General features: G+C 40.4%; 1 protein-coding gene across 2 annotated transcripts in view; it reads left to right on the top strand.

Moving 5' to 3' along the window:
- Window positions 1-19,017, top strand: part of DCT (dopachrome tautomerase) — a 32,255-nt gene extending 13,238 nt beyond the window's left edge. The window contains exons 5-8 of one of the 2 annotated variants that reach the window (XM_059042317.2): window positions 1,376-1,555; window positions 3,156-3,291; window positions 13,647-13,848; window positions 17,921-19,017. In XM_059042317.2, coding sequence (XP_058898300.1) covers window positions 1,376-1,555; window positions 3,156-3,291; window positions 13,647-13,848; window positions 17,921-18,093 — 691 coding nt within the window. In that variant the 3' untranslated portion in view covers window positions 18,094-19,017. Of the gene's footprint in view, window positions 1-1,375; window positions 1,556-3,155; window positions 3,292-13,646; window positions 13,849-15,163; window positions 15,296-17,920 lie in introns of those variants that run through there. The other variant, XM_067016261.1, reaches the window with a different exon arrangement.
- The last annotated feature ends 3,273 nt before the right edge of the window (window positions 19,018-22,290 follow it).

Here is a 22,290-nt window from a genome sequence, read left to right as displayed (position 1 = left end):
CTGTTATTTGAAAAAACAGAAAGTACTAAAGAACACACAAGCAGCCCATAGCCCACAAAGAATTCTGTCCTCAGTGATTCCTTGAATGTGTTTCTCTTTCCTGGCACACATATCAGGGAAAGATTCCCCAAGAAGCTCTTCTGTCTTCCCATATTCGTTTGTTTCCTCCACGATCCTCCTGTTGTGAACTCCACTATACTAGTGTCCTTGTCCTTTGTCTGTCGACGGCTCCGTGGCACAGAGGTGCGTCGTCCACGCCCCAGGCTGGGCATGCGCGTGTTGTGGGGGGGTCTAGGTCTAGCTCACCGTGATCCCATCTTCTACATCCTAAGCTTTTCCTACAGCCCTCCAGGCAGCGCTCACAGGGATGTAGTAAGTGCTTTGAACATGACTTAACGTCAGTCCATAAGGGCACCGTTTCTCATCGTGCCTTGAGCTATTAATAGGTGGTATGTGAAAAGAGATTCCTCTGATCAAATAAATTTAGAGCATGCTGAGTTTAAAAAATTTTAGAATGTCTCAGAGTCTTTCATAAGTAGCCGTGTTCTTATTTTTCAAGAGGGGCTTAAACTTATCTGACCCTGACACCCTTATTTCACAGACCATCTCACTGGAACGCACTTGGGAAAGGCTGCTTTGGAGGCTGGTTTTTGCCTAGTTTGTAGGTACTGGCGTCTTTCATCCTCCTGTGTGTGCTGATTCTGTTCTCACACACCCAGTAAGATCCCCTCACCCATTAAAACGCACACGGAAACATCTTTACAATTTTATCTCTACCAAACGAAATACTGTTCTGATGGTGGAATTCCAGGCCCCAACAGGCATGTAGGATATAATCTTATGGGCACGGGACCTTCTCAGCATCCACGTTTACCAATTAACCATCCCCACTGCCTTAGAACATTTTCTAACACAGCGTTTCTCCTAATACTTCTCCTCCATAGAGTTTCATGTGTTTTCACTCTGACCACCTTCATTTGCCTTCAGTTTGCCTGAAATGCTTCCCTAGCTTTACTTCTACCCAAACTGGCTTAGCTCAATAGTAATACAATCTAGCCTGGTCTCTCCTCAGTTACTCAAGATTCAGGTGCACGTAATAGGAGTCACCGTCTTGCCTAGTAAAACCTCTTACCGTCTTTCCAATGGAAGGGTAATTTTTCTTCATTATTTATGTGTTGATTCATATCTCATGCATCTATGTTTTTGAAAATCCTTAATCCATAATTGCTTTTGGAAGCAGTACTTTTACCACATATTTTTGACCCTTGTAAGGTAACTGTAGTAAAATTTTACCACGACTGTAACCTTGATTGCTTTGCTGGGCTCAGAGTTATGATACTATCCGTATTATTTCTAATCTCCTTACATATCTTAGCTTGGATGACTATAACCGCCGGGTCACCCTGTGTAATGGAACCTACGAAGGTTTGTTGAGAAGAAATCAAGTGGGAAGAAACAGTGAGAAATTGCCAACTTTAAAAGACATACAAGATTGCCTGTCTCTCAAGAAGTTTGACAATCCTCCTTTCTTCCAGAACTCTACCTTTAGCTTCAGGTTGGTGCTCTGAGCTCTGCGACCCCGGCGCTTTGCGATACTTTTAGATTTTCACGCCTGTGGTTGTAATGAACTGGCAGGAAACCCAGGCGCTGGGAGACATCAAAGCTCAGTAATAGGGAAGCACTTGGTGAAAGAGGGTCACAAGGCATCAGTGTCAAGAAAGTCCTCATCCACCTACTATCATTAATAGCTTAGTTTGAATATCTTCTAACTCAGCCACTCAAAAGCACCTCTTGTGTTTCTAATTTCTGTACACATATAAGTACAGTCTTCAGAACCAAGGCCCCTCACTAAATAGAATATTTTTGAAATATTTGCTCATGATTTTTCTTTTTCTTTTCTCCCTTAAAAAAGTGTCAACCATAGACCTTAACATTGGGGTCTGAGATCTCAGAGGAGTATTACAGATTAAATGCAACTCAGATTACAACACAGCAGTGACATTACAATACTTGAAATTTAAAGGCCAACTAATAATTTTCTCCCTCTAAAAAAACAGTAAGCATGATGAGAAATATGTATGGCTATAAATAAGATTTTAAACAAACATCTTTGAAGCTCCAAAAAAGAATGGCAGATAGACTCATGGTCTTCTCCCAAACTGAATTCTCTCTCTCAGCCGTGTGTAACTTATACAACTGGTGTGTTACTTGGGGCCAGGGGCAGGGCAGGCTGAACTTACTGCAGAGGTTGTGCCAAGTGTATCAGAGCCCGGAGTCTGTGCCGGGGTTGGACACATCCCTCAGAATAGCGTCAAAGGTGAGGTGAAGGGCGACCTTTACCTTGCAAAGGAGCATGCATTCGTTTTTCATTGTGATACGAGTGCAGTCGACACAGATTGCATTCCGTATAGATTTTAGTTAAGCAAGTGGTTTTCAAAGTGTGGTGCCCAGACCATCATAAATGACATCGCCTGGGAGTTAGGTAGAAAGAACCACAGACTGTTAGGACCCAGCCTGTACCTACTGAATCAGAAACTCTGAAAGTGGGGCATGAAATATGTATTTTCATTTTCCAGTGATTCTGATGTATGCTTAAATTTGAGTATCACTGGGTTAGGGTATGGACAATTAAACTCTCCTGAAAATGAGGAGGGGAAAAAAGAGAAAGATAAGGGGAATTTGGGGATATGTTTAGAATGCTGAATGTACTACAGTCAAACAGCAGATCTATTTAGTGGAGAAATGGGAATATAAGATTATATGTTAATTCAAAAAAAATATTTATTGATCTCAGACCATGTGCTGGGCATGGTACTGAGACCTGGAAATACAGATTTGAAGAAACCACAGTCTCTGTCCTCTAGGAGTTCATATCTGGCATGGGAGACAGATATGACGGTAAATAATTGTCATACAGTACACAAAAGATATAGACTCCAACCGCGCAGGTGTGGAAGTAGCATGGATTAGGAGTTCCCTTCTCTTTAGAAGATCTCATTAAAGTTTGTCGCTCATTCTTAGCTATTTAGCTGCCACAGAGCTTCTCATTTCCCAACACAATCTCAAAATAGAAGACTATTATCTAGGCTGGAAACAATACAAAGGGACCTTTATCAATTCATGACTCTTGTCGCTGACATACTGATTTCTCTCAGGAATGCCCTGGAAGGATTTGGTAAAGCAGACGGGACCCTGGACTCCCAAGTGATGAACCTTCATAATTTGGTTCATTCCTTCCTGAACGGGACAAATGCTTTGCCACATTCTGCTGCCAATGATCCTGTTTTTGTGGTATGTTTAAAGACTCAGAAGAGATGAAAAATTTTCTAGATAATGTGTTGGATTTATGTGCTTTGCAACAAGATTAAGGTTTGGCATGTGTTTTATTCTCTGTGTGAATGGGATGTGTGCTTATGTAAGTTAATTTAAATCTACAGCATAGGGGTGGTTAGATGGCATTTGAAGTTCCCTCATCAGAAACCTGTACTTTAGAGATGGTTAGCTTTGGAATGACCCTAGATGGGAGTTTACAGTCCACAGGTGGATTCATACATTAGCATAATAATATTATAAATTATACCATAAATTAGCATAACATATTGTATATTAGCATAATGAAGAGTGATTTGTCATTGGCGGGATGAGTGGTGTTGAAGGTTAAGTGATGGGCTGGAAGTACTGGGCAGGGACTGTGACCCTTGCCTGATGCTCAGGTTCCTGAGGTCCAAAGCTCTGTTTGGTGCTTGGTCCTGGCTTCCCTCACTTCACAAAAGATTCTGGCTAAAAATGAGCTGCTTTTGCCATCAGAATATCAGAAATGTGGACTATTGGTCCCAACTTCTAACATGGTGGGGGCTTGTCTGTGAGTCCTCCATTGCCATCTTTGTTCTTCTGTAGGATGATCCTTGTTCCCTGGCTCTAACTTGATATCTCACATCACTTTTCAGGCTATCATTTCAGCCATCAGATTATGCCAAGCATTTTGATGTCTACCTTCTCTGCTATCTATCTACACATCGATTGACACCATATGTCTCGAAATACATTTTTATTAAAACACACATTTTAAACTATATAATTTGTACATACAACTCATATTCATACGAAAAAATGTCACTCCTACCCAGTACTCCAAAATATTGAGTAGAACAGCAGAATCCTCTGACGAATTGAGGATTAAACCTAGACCTTTCACTCCTACCAAAGGTAATATGGGTGATGCTAGGAATTTTTTTTAAAAACAACTTTATTGGGGTATAATTGTTTTACAATGATGTGTTAGTTTCTGCTTTATAACAAAGTGAATCAGCTATACATATACATATATCCCCATATCTCCTCCCTCTTGCGTCTCCCTCCCACCCTCCCTATCCCACCCTTCTAGGTGGTCACAAAGCACCCAGCCTATCTCCCTGTGCTATGTGGTTGCTTCCCACTAGCTATCTATCTTACATTTGGTAGTGTATATGTGTCCATGTCACTCTCTCACTTCATCTCAGTTTACCCTTCCCCCTCCCCGTGTCCTCAAGTCCATTCTCTACGTCTGCGTCTTTATTCCTGTCCTGCCCCTAGGTTCTTCAGAATCACTTTTTTTTTTTTTAGATTCCATATATATATGTTATCATATGGTATTTGTTTTTCTCTTTCTGACTTACTTCACTCTGTATGACAGACTCTAGATCCATCCACCTCACTACAAATAACTCAATTTCGTTTCTTTTTATGGCTGAGTAATATTCCATTGTATATATGTGCCACATCTTCTTTATCCATTCATCTGTCGATGGACACTTAGGTTGCTTCCATGTCCTGGCTATTGTAAATAGTGCTGCAATGAACATTGTGGTACATGACTCTTTTTGAATTATGGTTTTCTCAGGGTATATGGCCAGTAATGGGATTGCTTGGTCGTATGGTAGTTCTATTTTTAGTTTTTTAAAGAACCTCCATACTGTCCTCCACGGTGGCTGTATCAATTTACTTTCCCACCAACAGTGCAAGAGGGTTCCCTTTTTCTCCACACCCTCTCCGGCATTTATTGTTTGTAGATTTTTTGATGATGGCCATTCTGACTGGTGTGAGGTGATACCTCATTGTAGTTTTGATTTGCATTTCTGTAGCTGCTAGTAATTTGATTTTCAATCCTAAATCTCAAGGATTGCCAAATCTTATGTCCCTATTTTGAGGAAACCTGCTAAGTGTGCAGGGCTTGACAACATTTTTCTGTCAATGGCCAGATAGCACATGTTTTAGGCTTTGCAGGCCAGATGATCTCTGTTGTAGCTATGCAACCCTGCCACTGTAACATGAAAGCAGCCATAGACAATACATGAACAAGTGAGTGTATTACCGAAAGACTGGGTTCAGTCTCTTGGCAGACATTGAGCCAAAAGACACAACCAAGCCAAAGACTGATCGGAAGAAGGAAGGATTTATTGCTTGCAGCAAGTAAGGAGAACACTGGGGATATTTCCCAAAGCAGTGTCTCTGGGAACAGCAATATTGGGGAAGTTTTAAGCTAAGGGTACATGAATATTCATGAAGGGGCTTGTGCAGAGGAGATTCAGCATAGAACTGGGGCAAAGGTCGACCAAATCCAAGCTTTAGTTGATTGAAGTCACAAGTCAGAAAAGGTTAACATGAGCATCTCCTAGATTCCACTGATCAGGTGGTTGAGTGCTAGAGGGGGGTTTAGATTCTTCAGAACAGCTCAAGAAAGTGCTTCAGGCTAATCTTTACCATTGAAAGGGAACTGAGAGTTTTTACAACTAATTTGTTGTCTTTGCTATAGTTACTTCTCTTGCCTGACAACAGTCAGTTTGTTCTTTTGTTTCCTTAAACTTCTTATTACTGAGGCCAGTTCAAGGGCAAGCATTGAGGACAGGCTTAGATCACAAAACGGCTTAGGCTTAAAATGGCCTCTCTTATGTCAAAAAGCTGTATCTTGTTCTTTTCCACCAAGGCTCCCCCTCCCCTATCTGCCTACAAGTGTGGTGTTCTAATAAAACTTTATTTACAAGAACAGGCTGCGAGCCCTATTTACCCAGCAGGCTTTAGTTCGCCAACCCCAGCTTGAAGGGATCAGTGTCTTCTCTGCCGTACAGATGTCTCTTTAGTCATCTTTCTCTTCCTGCTCTAGTTAGAAGCCCACATTATGACTTTATGGACGAGAAATCTCTTCAAGCAAGAGAAATACAAAGTTATATGTGATCGCAATAATGAGTATAAGAAGGTATAATGCTAAAATGCAGGAAATATTGGCAAAAAAGTTTTTAGATGTCCATAATTTCATTTCAATATTTCTGCTTATTTTGTTTCATATTCTTATATGTTTATACAGTTGCCAATATAATGCACACATTTTTAGGTTGTTACATAGTTTCCTAAATTTTTTAACTAAAAAAATTTATAACATTATAAGAGGTTCAAATGTAAAAGGCACAAAATGAAGTCCCTGTATCAATACCATCTCCCAGCTATCCATTCCCATTTTCCCTTATTCTTCCAGATATATTTTATAGATATACAAGCACATATATTTATGTATAATATTTCTCTTTTTTATACAAATGGCAGCATACTATAGACACTTTTGTGACTTTGTGACTTTGTTTGTTTTACCTATTCTAAACACTTTTTTTTTAAAGGCTGCATGGTATTCTATAGCATGAATTTTTCCTGAAATTGGCCTCTACTGATGGATGTTTAGGTGGTTTCTAATCTTTTGCTTTACAAACAATACAGCAATAAATGAACATGTAGGATAAGTCAAGAGGATAGAATCATGGGCTCAGAAGTTAAATAAACGCATTTGAAATTTTGATAGATGTTGCCAAATTGCCCTCTGGGAGGTTGAATGATTTTTTTTCTCCGACCAGCTATGTAGCAGAGGGACAATTCCCCCACATTTTCTCATTAATATGGTATGTTATTACACTTTTTCATCTTTGCCAATGTGATAAGTGAAAATATTTCTGTGAATTTCATTTTCATTTCTTTTCTTCTAAGTGAAGTTCAACATCTTTTCACGTATTTAAAGAACCATTTGCATTTCCTTCTCTGTGATCTGTCTGTTCATGTAGGATAATGACTTCTGGGAAGAGTAAAAAAAACTAAAGGTTCTTAAGAGAATGAGTTAAATGATTTATTCTCTATGTAAGTTAGTAACAGATACAACATCCTCTTTTGATATTTTATTTTTCTTGGAAACCTAATACTCTGTTCATATAAAGATGTATTTTCTAGATTTCACTAGCTTAAGGGAAGCTAATGTGATCATAGATACAATATCCAATCTCCGGAACAGTGGTTAGGTTCTTTAGTGGTTAGTACTTAGTTGATGTGCAATAAATTATTGAGCCTCTCTCAATGTGTCCCTACACTAGATGCCATGAAAACATAATCCTTTAAGGTCACAAACTGTGTCTGGTAAACAACTCTCCTCGTTTTAAATATGGGGAAAATAAAGTTCAGAGAGGCTAAGAGGTGAGTACAACGTCAGATGAACTAGGCTAAGAGGTGAGTACAACATCAGATGAACTAGTAAGTGGCTGAGCAGAGATTATAAGAAAAGTTTTCTCCTCAAAAATTTCCCCACGTGGAGTCTTCCAGCTACACTTTTGCCTTTTGTCAGTTTAGACAATTCTAATTTGATTACTTCACAGTTGCTTTCATTATAGCTGAGGACACATTGTCCTGTTAGATCATGTTGATAGGAATTAACACTAATTGGTGAGGCGGGTCTGAATAATCTCCCTTGAGTTTTGAAAAGATAGGGCATTGGTTTTGTCATGAGTAAGGATTCATGACTTTAATATGCCACATTTACTTATTTAATATATGTATTTTTAAATAACTGAGATAGCCAGCCACTGATTCCTAAGTAGCATAACATCTTGGTGAATTTTACCAGAGCTGAGGTGTCAGAAAGGGCGGCTGGCCACCTGCTTGGGCAGGAGCTCCCAGGGTGGCAGGGTTTATATAGGCTCAGTCTGGGTGGTTTTATTTTATTTTTAATAATTGAAAAGCTCTAATAATATTTAATTAGGTACAAGAAATTCTCTTGACTGAAGTGTGTATCACATTCTATTGTGATATATTCTTATTTACTCTTTTTTTATTGAGTTATAGTTGATGTACAATATTATATTAGTTACAGGTGTACAATATAGTGATTCACAATTTTTAAAGGTTATATTTTCCTTATAGTTATTTTAAAACATTGGCTGGGCTTCCCTGGTGGCGCAGTGGTTGAGAATCCGCCTGCCGATGCAGGAGACACGGGTTCGTGCCCTGGTCCGGGAAGATCCCACATGCCGTGGAGCAACTAAGCCCGTGAGCCATGGCCACTAGACCTGCGCGTCCGGAGCCTGTGCTCCGCAATGGGAGAGGCCACAACAGTGAGAGGCCCGCGTACCGCAAAAAAAAAAAAAAAAAAAAAAAAAAAAAAAACATTGGCTATATTCCCTGTGCTGTACAATATATCCTTGTGGCTGATTTTATACACAATAAGTTGTAGGGATAGTTTGATTTTTAACTTGCACATGCTAAATGGCTAAATGGAGCTGAAGGGGTTCATTTCAACACTAGACTTTACAAAGATAAACACATACTGTACTGAGAAGAACTAAACCTGTAACTAAGAGATGAACTATATACATTTCATTATCGATGAATTAAGTAGTATAACAGCAAACCATAATTTATATACAAATCGAAGATGGTTCTAGCATTCATTTGCGTTCCTCTCTCCTAGACCTTTGGTGGTCCCTTAGTCTTGAATGGCCTGGGAGTATCTCAGTTCTTCTCTAGAATCTCTTCTAACATCACCCTGCTCCTCTCTTTTCAACCTGTATTGTCTGCCTATGATGTATGCAGTTCAGCATACATCGCGTCTTTTAAATTGACATACTAATAGCAGAACTCTCCTGTGTTCTCTGTTTGCATTTGTTCAAAGTTTAATGCTTAAACTACAAGCTTTCTTCCTCAAGGGTATATAGCAACTGAGTTCCTAACGCTCTTGATATTTCTTCTTATGTGCATGCTATCATATCTTATACACAGTGTATACTGTATAATTTTATGTATACATATGTATATTTTGTATCCAATGCTATTATGCAAATCTTTTGTGCAGAAGGAGCGCTTTCCCTATGTAACTCCTCCAAAATGCCTGAAAAATACCTTCCATTGTCTGCTCAGGATGCAGTGAGAGAGTGGGTAGAAAAGGATAGGGAGAGAAAATTATAGCAAAATGGGAAACACACACTATCCGGGCTGAGCGCTGCCCCGGAGACTATTATCATTCAAATGCCCATTTTCTCTGGTTGTTTCTTCTCTCTCACTGAATGTGCTGTCTATGGAGTACTCACGTCCCTGTGGGAGAGCTTAGTCAGCGAAGTAGAAGTTGGGTGTTGTGTAACTATTTCATGCCTATTACATATGGCTTATTTAGGTATGTAAAACCAACACCTTGACTATACATTGCTTCAAATCCTTGACAGAACAAGGCAAGAATAAATACATATTATTCATACCATAAAACAACAAGCATAGGCATGGTTAACTATGCTTTTTACGAGTTACCATTAGGAATTCTCTCATTTAGAAATTCGGACCCAACTTTTTACTTGTGACTTCTAACTTAAGTTTTAAATTAGAGCTCCTCATATGGAACTGTGTGTCTATCATGCGACTTTTATTATTATTATTATTATTATTTTTGGTGGTACGCGGGCCTCTCACTGTTGCGGCCCCTCCCGCTGCGGAGCACAGGCTCCGGACGCGCAGGCTCAGCGGCCATGGCTCACGGGCCCAGCCGCTCCGCGGCACGTGGGATCCTCCCGGACCGGGGCACGAACCCGCGTCCCCTGCGTCATCAGGCGGACTCCCAACCCCTGCGCCACCAGGGAAGCCCTATCATGTGACTTTTAAATGCTCAGATATGAATTCTTCGAGGACCAGAGCATCATCATGTTACCACAATAAGATCCACGCTGATTAAGAATGACATCTTCTGGATAGTAATACCTGAACTCAAGTAGTGAAAACTGCAGTGAGCTGGTCTTTGGTAAAGTACAGATGTGTTTTCGGTCAGCCTCAGGTTTCCATAGTGATCTTCCTCCAGGCACAAATACTCTTCCCTTGTCGCCACGAGATTCCGTGTGGCCGGAATCTGAATTGGCAGCCATTTAAATGAAGATTAAGTTTGGTAGTAACTTTATCCTCCAGTGATCTTGAGAAGGATATGCATGCTTTCCCTCTACTTTATTGAGTTTCTTTATGCCTGTAAGCACAACATTTGTTGACCAGTTGCTTTCTTCTGCAAGGGTTACATTTAAAAATTTTTTACCTTGAAAGCCCATGTAATCACATTTTCTTCAATACTGCCTCGCAAGTTGAAATTTAGTGGGTTTTTTTTTTTTTTTTTCTTCCTGTACCTATCCACACTTTGTTGGAACAAGATAGAATAAGTTTTAGACCGAAATTTGTAACCTCATTTCTGAAGCACTCAATTATTAATGCCAAAATATAGCTATGAATCTCTATAGCAGATATAAGTCAACAACAGTTTACTTTTACTTTGTTTTGTTTTTATTTATTATCGTCAAATTACATTTGGCCTTTACAGAGATATTAACTTAGCTTATTTTCAACCTGTGTCCAACAAACATACCATTGGTTTCTCAAGAGCAATTCAGGTTATTTCGTTTAGGAATAATGTTCACAACTTCACCAAAAATACCTAGTCTCCAGGTTGCACTACTCTTTCTAGCCTCTGGATACATTGTTGCTTACAGCATTTTGTCTGTTGCCATTTTTGCATCTTCTTGGCACACACTGGCCTTTTTTTTTTTTTTTACTACATTCTATAAATTGGGTACTCTGTGTGTAGTTCCTACTAGAGCTTTTATTGTATAATGTTTAACAACCCTTCTGAGACCTATAATCTCTCCTTCTTACTCTTCTTCTGTTATCTCTCCAAATTATGAATTGCTTTAGAGTGTTGTCCCCGCCTTAATTATTTACACTTTGTGCTGGGTTAATTCTAGTGCTTTCACCCAGTTATTTACCTCTTACAGCATTAAATCTGCATCTTCCTATGCCCTGAGGGTCTCTTATTTCTTTTCGTAAATCACAATTTGATCTCTCACTTGAACTCAGACAGAATCTAAAAGTTCAAGAGATGCTGTATGGCCTTCCTTGGAAAATACTTTCTGGTACACCCCTTTTTCTGTGTACCACTTAGCATTTGGTTCAGCTGCTTAAAACAGAAAACCAAAATTACAGAGGCCTAAACAAAAAAGAGGCTTGTTTTTCTCTTTGTGTAAAAGACCTCCAGTGGCAGGCGGTCCAGGGCTGGTATAGCAGCTCCACAGTCATCATGAACACCTTCTGTCTTTCTGTTTTACCATCCTTGGTGAGTGGCTTCTTTTCTTAACTTTGCTTGCTAGCTGCTAAGATGGCTGCTGCAGCTTCAGCCATCACATCCACGTACCAGGAAGCAGCAAGGAGAGATGGAAAAGGAAAAGGGGACACTTTTAAGGGAGGCAACCACCTTTAATGAGATGTCCTAGAAGTCCTATCCAATGACTTGCAGTTAAATCTCATGGATAACTTGACACATTGTTTCACCCCAAACACAAAGGAAGTTACTGTGGAAGAAGCAGAGAAAGGCTATTTGGTAAGCAACCCACCATGCTTGCTACACTTAAGACACTGTACATCTGTTGCTTGGTCTCCATGCTTGAGGCAAAACTTCTGTCTGAGGCTGGCAGACTCCCGAGGCTACACCTGAAGAAGGAAGCACAATTGCCCTCTCTGGGAACCTCTTAACCTTATGTGGAGTTTCCAGGATTTAGGGCATGTGATATTGTTTTCAGGGACCCACACCAACAACTAACACTTAGCTCCTTTTCCAGGGCTGAGGCCCCTTCTCAAAGATGAACTGTTTCTGAACTCTTCTTGTGGGAAACATTGGTCACTAACATTATCATGTGTTCTTCTAAAGTTGTTACTCATGCGATAAACTCTATGCCTTTATTCCTCTGGGGTTTAAATTTTGTTACCCAAAGCCAAGATTTCAGAACAAAGAAAATCCTTTCTCTCTGTGAAAGCCCAGGTCTTACAATTTGATGTTTTGGTTTTTAACATGATTTGCCTCTGCCATGAACTTTAAAAATCCATTCAGGAAAAAAATCCCCTCAGTAAATCACTTGATTCTTTTTACTATCCTGAATGTAGAAAGCTCTCACTGTTGTCTGAATGGGCGGACTAAGTACAAGGAACCTTGGATTTCAAACCTAAGATTTGAAAGTATTATCTACTAAATAAACAACAGTAATGCAAGCCAGGAGGGCAAGGCAATTAAGAGGGTGAAGAAGTGCAAAGGACTAAGAATTGAGACTGAGGGCAGTCAGGGAAGATGTCTCAGAACACGGACCACTGAGCTTGTCTTGAAAGACTCTGATGCCAGAAAACAGAAGGAACGGGATTGCAGACAGAGGGAAACAGCACTTGCTAGAAAGAGGCCTGTTTGGCTGAATTGTACAAAATATGAAACTAATTTGCATGGCACTGTCATCAGCTAACAGAAACTTATTAAGCATCAACTCTGTCCAAGTTGTATGCTAAGCCTAAAACTTCAAAGATGAAAAGGCCTTATCTCTGGCTTCTAGGAGTTAGGGGTCTTGTTAGGGGCAATAGATAAACAAATAACAAGTTATACTATAATTTGACAGCCTCTATAATTGGTAAATTGGTAAACAAATTCATTTAACAAGTATTTATTGAAATAAGTGTCCCCCTTCCCCCTTGCAACCTGGGTTGACAGGCCCTAGGGACACAGCAGGGAAGGAAAAGCAGACAGGGCCCCTGGGCTCCCTGAACGACAGTCTAGGAGTGAAAGCGAACCTCTAACCACCTGGGCTGTCCTCTCACATTTACGTCCTGCTGCAAAATCAGGCCTATAAATGTGAAATTTTGCTGTTCATATTTTAAAACATGTAATAATTGCTGTATTTGAAAAGGACTTAGCTTCCTTCAGAAAATAAAACTGAACACTGGGCATTACAATGTTTTTAGACTTTTGCTGGCGTAACACTGAGAGTTCACATGATAGGGGTATAAAATGAGCACAAGGAAGGGTGTTCCTGGTGAGAAAAATTTGAACACCCATTTTGGATGTTTTCTTTCTTTCTTTTTTCTTTTCTTTTCTTTCTGTCTTTTTTTTTTTTTTTTTCTAAACTATCCGTTCGTATTATAATACTGGTAAACACGTTTCCTTTCTCTCTTGTTAAAACCAAAGCATCTGAATATTGACTACACTATATATCTCATCACACTTGCCTTTTTTTCTGAACCTAATAATTAACGTGCATTTGTTGAAGGCCTCAAATATTCCTAAAACAATGTTAAGTCTGCAACATGGACTTTCATTTGTCTTAACAAAAGGGTTTATAATCCTGTTTGGAGAGATATGCCTCACAGCCTTGGAAACGTCACTAAAAATGCCAGGGGGTATGTCACCAAGAAGTTCCTGATGTCAAGAAGAACCAACCCCATTTCATTTTAGAGAAAGTTCCAATCAGATTGGTCTGATTGGAACAGACCTATCAATGTAAACACCGTATTCAACTGTCTTGCAGGTCCTTCACTCCTTTACTGATGCTGTTTTTGACGAGTGGATGAAAAGATTCAACCCCCCTGCGGGTGCCTGGCCTCAGGAGCTGGCACCCATTGGTCACAATCGGATGTATAACATGGTTCCTTTCTTCCCTCCCGTGACTAATGAGGAGCTCTTTTTAACTGCAGACCAGCTTGGCTACAGCTATGCCATTGATCTGCCAGGTAACTAATGCAACTTTCTGAATGCGCGATTCGTTCATCTTCTAAAGAAGCTTTCTTTCCTTTCTCCTTTGTTTTTAGTGTAAACCACGACCTTAAATTTAAGTTTATTGGCAATTTTATAGAGTATCTATATTTACCAAAATGAGCCTTTACCAATTAAACATCAGAAAGGGCACTGGTTGCATGACTCTTGTTTTAGAAAATTGAAAGTTGTTCAGAGAACTTATTTCACAGGGAAAGTATCTACACCCGGTTTGACAATTCTACTTGAATTAATTGAAACCTGGCCATGGTGTGAAATGCCTAAGCAATAAAATCGGAATGCACTAGCAAGCTCTGGATGGGGACCAGCAGGACCTGAAGCTACAGCCGGGCTCATGGGGAGGCAGAGGCAGCACGTGCCTCAGGCATAGCCCCAAGGGCAGGCCAAGAACTCAGTAATTGAGCTAAGGAGTAATATTCTCAAAAACCCACATTCATGCAAAGAAATCTATGATGAATACACTATCAAAATTTTAAAGACAGGCTGTCGTTGTTTGTTTTATATCCCTGCATCAGTTTGTAAGTAGACCAATTTTTTTTTTTTTTTTTTTTTTTTTCCCCAGTTAGCCAGTACCACACCTGCTGAATGGGTTTGTGGAGACGGCAATGGCCTGCCAATAGACTGGGCTGCACGGGGCTTCAAGTGTACATTAAAAAAAATTTATTTATTTATTTTTATTTATTTATTTTTTATTTTTATTTTTTGCGGTATGCGGGCCTCTCACTGTTGTGGCCTCTCCCGTTGCGGAGCACAGGCTCCGGACGCACAGGCTCAGCGGCCATGGCTCACGGGCCCAGCCGCTCCGCGGCACATGGGATCTTCCCAGACCGGGGCACGAACCCGTGTCCCCTGCATCGGCAGGCAGACTCTCAACCACTGCGCCACCAGGGAAGCCCAAGTTGTAGGTTTTTTGGTAGCTTTTCCACCTGGTTCAAAATACGGGAGGATATTTTGATAAGTGTATGTAGGGGCGTATATTTTTTTATTTGCCCAGGCCCCAGTATAGCACCATGTGCCATTTAAAGAATCTTAGGACAGGTTGAGAAAGGAAGGTAAAACAATTTTAAAAATCTCTAAATTTGTCAAGAAGCTGAAAAACATACGGCCTATCTGCTGGTGGTGTTTCCCCACTGGTGTCTATTTTGTGTTCTCTAAATCTCAGCCTGCCAGGTAATCAACATGATTTCTGAGGTCACGTATCTCTCTCTGTCTCTCTCTCTATCTTTCAAAGCCTTTCAGACCCTGGACCCTGTCCTTTCTTTTTCCTTCCAGTTCTACATCTACTGCAGCTTGTTCCCCTTACTGATTTGAAGTTTCCGTTCTTTGGTCAGCTAAGGATATCTCTTTGAAACTTTTCTCTTTTCTCTGGGATTGAACATAATAATCATCAGAAAGTCTGGAATGTGCATTTTGACCATGCTTCCATGTCCTCTGACATCAGCCAATTAACAGGTACAGACCAAGTGTCTAAATATGCCCAGAATGTACGAACTCATTAGAAGATACAAATTACATTCATTTATTGGTTTGACAAAGAAATTTACAATCCTGCCTGGGGAGACATAACTATAGCAAAAGGTTGGAGGAGGGAGAGAGGGATTTGGGAAAGGAGCTGGGTCTTGAACTAGATTAAAGAGATGGTAGGTCTTAGGTAGGTGAGGGGGAAAGAAGGGAGCATTTTAGATTGAAGAAAGGCATGGAACAGGGCTGTGAAAGACACATGTAGTCTATATAGAGGACCATGAGAAGAAGGTCTGGTTGTAGTGGAAGGCTTGGGTAGATAACTGTGAATTAAAGTTGGATTTGAGAGAAGGGCCTGGTTACTGAGCGCTTTAAAAGCTGGGCAAAAACCACGAGATGCCACTCTACACCCATTAAGAGGGTCACTACCCAGAAAGCAGAAAGTAACAAGTGTAGATGAGCATGGAGAAAATGGAATCCTTGCGCACTGCTGGTGGGAATGTTAGTGTAGGCTCTGCGGAAAACAATATTGGCAACTCCTCAAAAAATTAAATGTAGAATTACCAAACGATCCAGCAATTCTGCTTCTGGGCATATATATATATACACTCAAAGAATTGAAGGTAAGTAATGAGATATTTGTACACCTCTGGTCATAGCAGCGTTATTCACGACAGACAAAGGTGGAAGCTGCCCAAGTGCCCAATGACAGATGAATGGATAAAACAATGTGGGCGATACATACAATGGGATATTATTCAGTCTCCAAAAGGAAGGAAATCCCATCCCATGCTGTAACATGGGTGAATCTTGAAGACCTTATGCTAAGTTAAATAAACCAGTCACAAAAGGACCGAAACTAGGATTCCACTTCTATGAGGCACCTAGAGTAGTCAGATTCATAGAGACAGAAAGGTAGGATGGTTGTGACCAGGGGCTGGGAGGGAATGGAGGATTGGAGAATTACTATTTCAGTTTCGCAAGAGAAAAAAGTTCTGTGGGTGGATGGTGGTGATGACTGCACAACAATGAATGTATTTAATGTCATGGAACTTAATTTAAAAATGGTTAAGGTGGTAAAATATATGTAATGTGTATTTTCCCACAATTAAAAAATAATAAGTAACTAAAAAAAAAGCTAAGCAGAGGAGTTTGGGCAAAAACAAAGGCAAAGGCATTTTTGGCTCCTGAACCAAGAAATGACAGAATAAAAATCTGTGTTTTAAGAAGATGAGGATGGCAATAGATCCTGCCGGATTGCTGCAGGAAGAGACAAATTAAAATCTTCTTGGAGAAACACCATTGTGATGAGTCAGGGTCCTCTGTGGGATTTGAGGGAAATAACTAGGAGGACAATCATACATTTAGAGAAGTGTAGAGTCTAGAACAAGAACCCAGTTCAGAGAAACTGAATTTAAGAATAGCTGGCCGGGCTTCCCTGGTGGCGCAGTGGTTGAGAATCTGCCTGCTAATGCAAGGGACACGGGTTCGAGCCCTGGTCCGGGAGGATCCCACATGCCGCGGAGCAACCAGGCCCGTGAGCCACAACTACTGAGCCTGTGCATCGGGAGCCTGTGCTCTGCAACGGGAGAGGCCGTGACAGTGAGAGGCCCGCGCACCGCGACGAAGAGTGGCCCCTGCTGGCCACAACTAGAGAAAGCCCTTGCATGGAAACGCACACCCAACACAGCAAAAAGAAAGAAAGAAAGAAAGAACAGCTGGCCAAGGATATGATAATTTTTAAGGCAACAACAAAAAATAAAATCCATTAATTTTGTGGAAAAGTGCTTATAAAATATATTTGAATAGAGGATTGGATTTATCATGTGATGGTTCAGATTTTATTCACAACTATTTAAATGGGTCCAAATTCCTTCTGTTCTTGCTATTGAATGTCTCCTGTTATAATAGCCAATCTCATTTGTCTTACTCACTTATCACCCCATAAAAAAGGTAGAGACAATAGAAGAATTTCTAGACCTGAATGTTGTATATTTTGCAGTTCCCCAGATACCATTTTAGCATGCTTTTTGCGGTACACGGGCCTCTCACTGCTGGGGCCTCTCCCGTTGCAGAGCACAGGCTCCGGATGCGCAGGCCCAGCGGCCATGGCTCACGGGCCCAGCCGCTCGGCGGCACGTGGGATCTTCCCGGACCGGGGCACGAACCCGTGTCCTCTGCATCGGCAGGCGGACTCTCAACCACTGCGCCACCAGGGGAGCCCTAGCATGCATTTTTTACAAATGAGTTTCTAACTCACAAAAGTACTTATATACTTCCTTGGAGGGTTTATTCTGTATAAGTATTTATCGTAAGAAATTTTTTTAAATGCAATAATCTACATTCAGATAATGGAATGCCATTTCCCACTTCCTCCAGAAAAACAATTGTGGATATGATAAATAGTTGGTAAGGAAGGAGAAGATAAATTTTATTCTGGCCAGTGTAGTTTTGCTTTATCAACAAAAGTGCATGTGAAAGGCTCATAGGTTTATTCTTCCCTTTTCTAAGAGTATTCAGCCGATGAAAATCCCAATCATAGACCCTTCTCTTCTGCTTTAATTTCAGTTGAAGAAACTTCAGATTGGACCACAACCCTCTCAGTGGTTATGGGGATGCTGGTGGTTTTGGTTGGTCTTTCTGCACTGCTGCTTTTCCTTCAATATAGAAGACTTCGAAAAGGATATACACCCTTAACGGAGACACGGTTAAGCAACAAGAGATACACAGAAGAAGCCTAGATGCTCACGCCTTACCCTAGAGAAGAGGCTGGCCAAGGCTTAGTTCTGACCCTGACAGTGAGCAAACTAATCTCACTGTTTTTCCTTTCATTGAAGATCTTTGGCATAGCTCCTCCTGTTGTGGTGATGACCCCCAATACAGAAGATGCTTAGCTGCAGTTTCTCGTTTGCTTTGTTTATCTAACAGACAAGCTAAAGTGCTTGAGGGTGTCTCTGCCATCAAACAACGGTAGAGCTGATGATGATTGGTGGTATTTGTTAATAATTCCTCATATTGATTAAGCCTCCTCGTGTTCTGAGAGCACCCCAAAAATCGATAGAGTGGATTCATTGAAATTTGCAGGTCAGTGTAAGCTGAGAGCTGGACAAGATCATGGTTACATCTTTCTCAGCCCACACGTCTTCATTTGTTAAGGGCTGGGGGCAGGAAGGTGCAGGTGCTACATGAGTCTCCACGGTCTCTTGTAGGCGTAAACATCTATGATTTTAGGTGCCTTCCGAATCATCTTCCTGAGGCTTCTTTTTCTTCTTTTCTCTTGTTCTCTCCAGCCTTTAAAATGGCCTTGAAGATGAAAATAGGCCTTATTTTCCATACAGGATGGAGAATGAATGAATGAATGAATGATCAGTTTGGTTCTCTTTTATAAATTAGACTTTACAGAGTTTATAAAGAGTCTGCAGTTCTTAACAGCAGAGCTATCACCAGAGTCAATAGCTGAATAAACATTGATCCTATAGTGGTAAATGAATAGATGAGGGATTAAATTAATTTACATTAATCGGGTTGATTAACATACTGTTTCAAACTTATTAACAAATATAGAGTCACTCTTTCCAGGAAAGTCTGACTGGAGAAGGCTGGTGAGCTTATAATCCTGAACATGAGACACTTGGAGAGTTCCACTGCTTTGAGGGCTCATTTGGGTGACCCCACACCAATTCCTTTGCTAGGGAGCCTCAGATGAAAACTTACTCATGCATCTGGCTTTTTTTTTTTTTTTTTTTTTGTGGTACGCGAGCCTCTCACTGTTGTGGCCTCTCCCATTGCGGAGCACAGGCTCCGGACGCGCAGGCGCAGCGGCCATGGCTCACGGGCCCAGCCGCTCGGCGGCATGTGGGATCCTCCCGGACCGGGGCACGAACCCGTGTCCCCTGCATCGGCAGGCGGACTCTCAACCACGGCGCCACCGGGGAAGCCCGGCTTATTTTTAAGAGTTGACTTTAAGTTCATTAATGCTGCCCTGTACTGCCGTTACTTACAAACGCTAACTGAGTCTTATCATTTAAAAGTAAACCATCCATACAAAATATGACAATTCAGAATTAAATGGTTATGATCCACTGAGTAATCATCAGATGATGAGAGATGAGAATGAGGCAGTCTTTACGAAAATGTTTAGACTGATCCCTACTTCTGAGGAGTTAATGGTTTTTGAGATCTTAAGGCAGTTCCATCTGTTCTTATCTGGTGTCCATGCAGTAGGAGTGAAGTCACAGAGGTGGCCCTTCTGTCCACTCACTTCAGCTCCTCTCTACTGGAATGGCTGTGTGTAAAGAATGGGGGGTTAAGAGCACCCTGGAGCCTTCTCCATGGCGGGGGCAGGGGCAGCTAGAGGGTGCAAGATGTACCAATACCCAGTGTTAGCCACTGGAATAAGACTGCAGAAGCCAGGGAAATGGACAGAGCTCAATCTGAACTGAATTTGAGTGAGTCTCATAAAGTATATCTGAGGGTAGGCTCAGCAGAGGAGAATCAAGACAGCCCAGAGCCCTTCATGGGGTGAAGCCCTGCTTGGACCTCTTTAACCAGTGCCACATGCATAGATCTCAATGCCTGCCTTTAATAGAATTCATGGAAAATTCAGCAATGTGTTATTAACATGGTCCACTCTGGCAGGTTTATTTTCTGAACTCAGGGTTGTTGGGGAACACATTTTTACATCCTGTTTTTAAACCAAAAGAGAAATGTCTTAAGATGAAGATACAAGTGCACATGGTAGGTATATTCCTGAAAAGTTGTGTATAAATCAATTATACATTACAAGCACCAGGGGAAATTACTTTTTATGGATGAACTATTATGAATAATTCTATAAAGCACATAACCACCTCTAGCTTATCCTTCGAGTATATCAGAATTTTCATACATCATATTCTCATAAGATTTGTTAAAAGCAAGATCTATCTGTGGCAGAAATAAAGACTAACCATTTATACTTAGCTCCTTTTAACTATAGTGTGTGCAACTTTTCATAAATATTATGTTTTATGATACCTTCCTAAGAGAAACAGTTTCCTAATTTTGTAGTTCATATTAGAGTAATAAAATTTTCTAGCATTTTCTAACATTACAATAAATCAATGATGACTGCCTTTCAGCAAATCTAAAGGTAGAATAAACCTGTAGAGTAAAAAGTTGGTATTTACTCACAGTGAATATTATGCAGATAAACTCAGAAAATATCACCGAGCATTGTACAGCCATACGTCTCAATGATGGGGGGAAATACTCAACCTTGAAGAAAATGAACAGATTGCTTTATATGCTTCTATCTGTAGTATTAGAAAAACTGTGTGTATATGAACTATGATTTTAAAAGAAACGCTTTTTAAAAGCTAACATTCAAAAGTGAAATGAAATCCAATAACATCTTTCCTTTGTGAATTAAATTCTCTTCTAATTCTAAAATTCTTTGACATAAATTTGTGTCCTGCTTAGGATTTAACATTGTTAATTATAATAATCCTAATGAATAATTCTAATCTCACATTAACAAGAAGTAGAAAACTTACTAAGGAGGAAAATAAAAATATTGTTTTGCAGATTACTGTTCATCTGTTGGGGGCTATTGTTTTTAAATTTGTGAACATCAATTCCCATCTTTCTGGCACTCGATATATACATAAAATTTTATGTATATACATAAAATACATAATAGCTACTTCACTTTTCAAAATAAGTCCTTAAACTTGGACAGCATTATGCTAAGTGAAATAAGTCAGACAGAGCAAGACAAATACTGTATGATATCACTTATACTTTGAATATAAAACATATAATAGGTGTATCTTTTCCCCACCATTGGTAGGCCCTAATTCTACCACGTATACGGACAAGAGTAGAAAGTTAAGACCTCACAGTATCATTATAGGGCCTCCCACTATCTGATGTCTTAAAAGCCTTGTTTCGGGCTTCCCTGGTGGCGCAGTGGTTGAGAATCCGCCTGCCGATGCAGGGGATACGGGTTCGTGCCCCGGTCCGGGAAGATCCCACGTGCCGCGGAGCGGCTGGGCCCGTGAGCCATGGCCGCTGAGCCTGCGCGTCCGGAGCCTGTGCCCCGCAACGGGAGAGGCCACAACAGTGAGAGGCCCGCGTACCACAAAAAAAAAAAAAAAAAAAAAAAAAAAAGCCTTGTTTCCGTGTAAGGAGTTAGTGGGCAAATGATTTAGCCAGGCAAAATCAGTGCCTTTCTTACATGGATGGACCCATTGGTGAAACTAAAGAAATTCTCAAAGATAACATGATACTTTACTTATAATGGCAGTTCAAGATGAAAATGATTCCTGTGAAGTTAATTATACTTGGGTGGGTAGTTTAATGAAAGCTTGAAAGCAACACACAAGAAAATTGTGAACAATAGGATAAAATTTTTGATGAATAGGATAAAATTTTTGAAAACTAAACAAAACCAACAAACACACAAGCTTCCTATTCAAGGCCTGAATGCTCTGTATAGTATCCCTAACAGCATTTCTATTTGGCAGAAACCATTAACCCACTTATCTTATTTGCTACGTTGATTCAAGCCAGAATTCTTGCATGTAATATGATGGAATTTGGTCCTTTCTTCTAGCCATTCTCTGCTCCTTTGCTGGTTTATAACAAAGCTAAAACTATCACAGTGTCTCCCAAACATAACTGAGTGAAGCTTAAACTTGTCCCTGTTTATTAAAATACTAGAGATTTCACTGCCAGAGTAGACACTCTGATTACTCATTCACTTTGTATGTTATTGGGTGTTTCTGAATTTGTAATGAGCACAAATGACCATTTTGATTGAGAGGAATTAGGCTCACAATAAAGCAAAACCTGCCCTCTTGTGTTGTGTTAGAAAATTGCACAATTTTGGTAAAGTTCTTACAGCTATTTTCCTCTGCCATGGTTAATTGCATGGGGTCAGAGAAAAAAACAAATGC

This window comes from Kogia breviceps, chromosome 16 (genome assembly GCF_026419965.1).
Source record: "Kogia breviceps isolate mKogBre1 chromosome 16, mKogBre1 haplotype 1, whole genome shotgun sequence".
In the NCBI taxonomy this organism is placed as follows: Eukaryota; Metazoa; Chordata; class Mammalia; order Artiodactyla; family Physeteridae; genus Kogia; species Kogia breviceps.
This window is presented reverse-complemented; position numbering and strand designations above follow the sequence as displayed.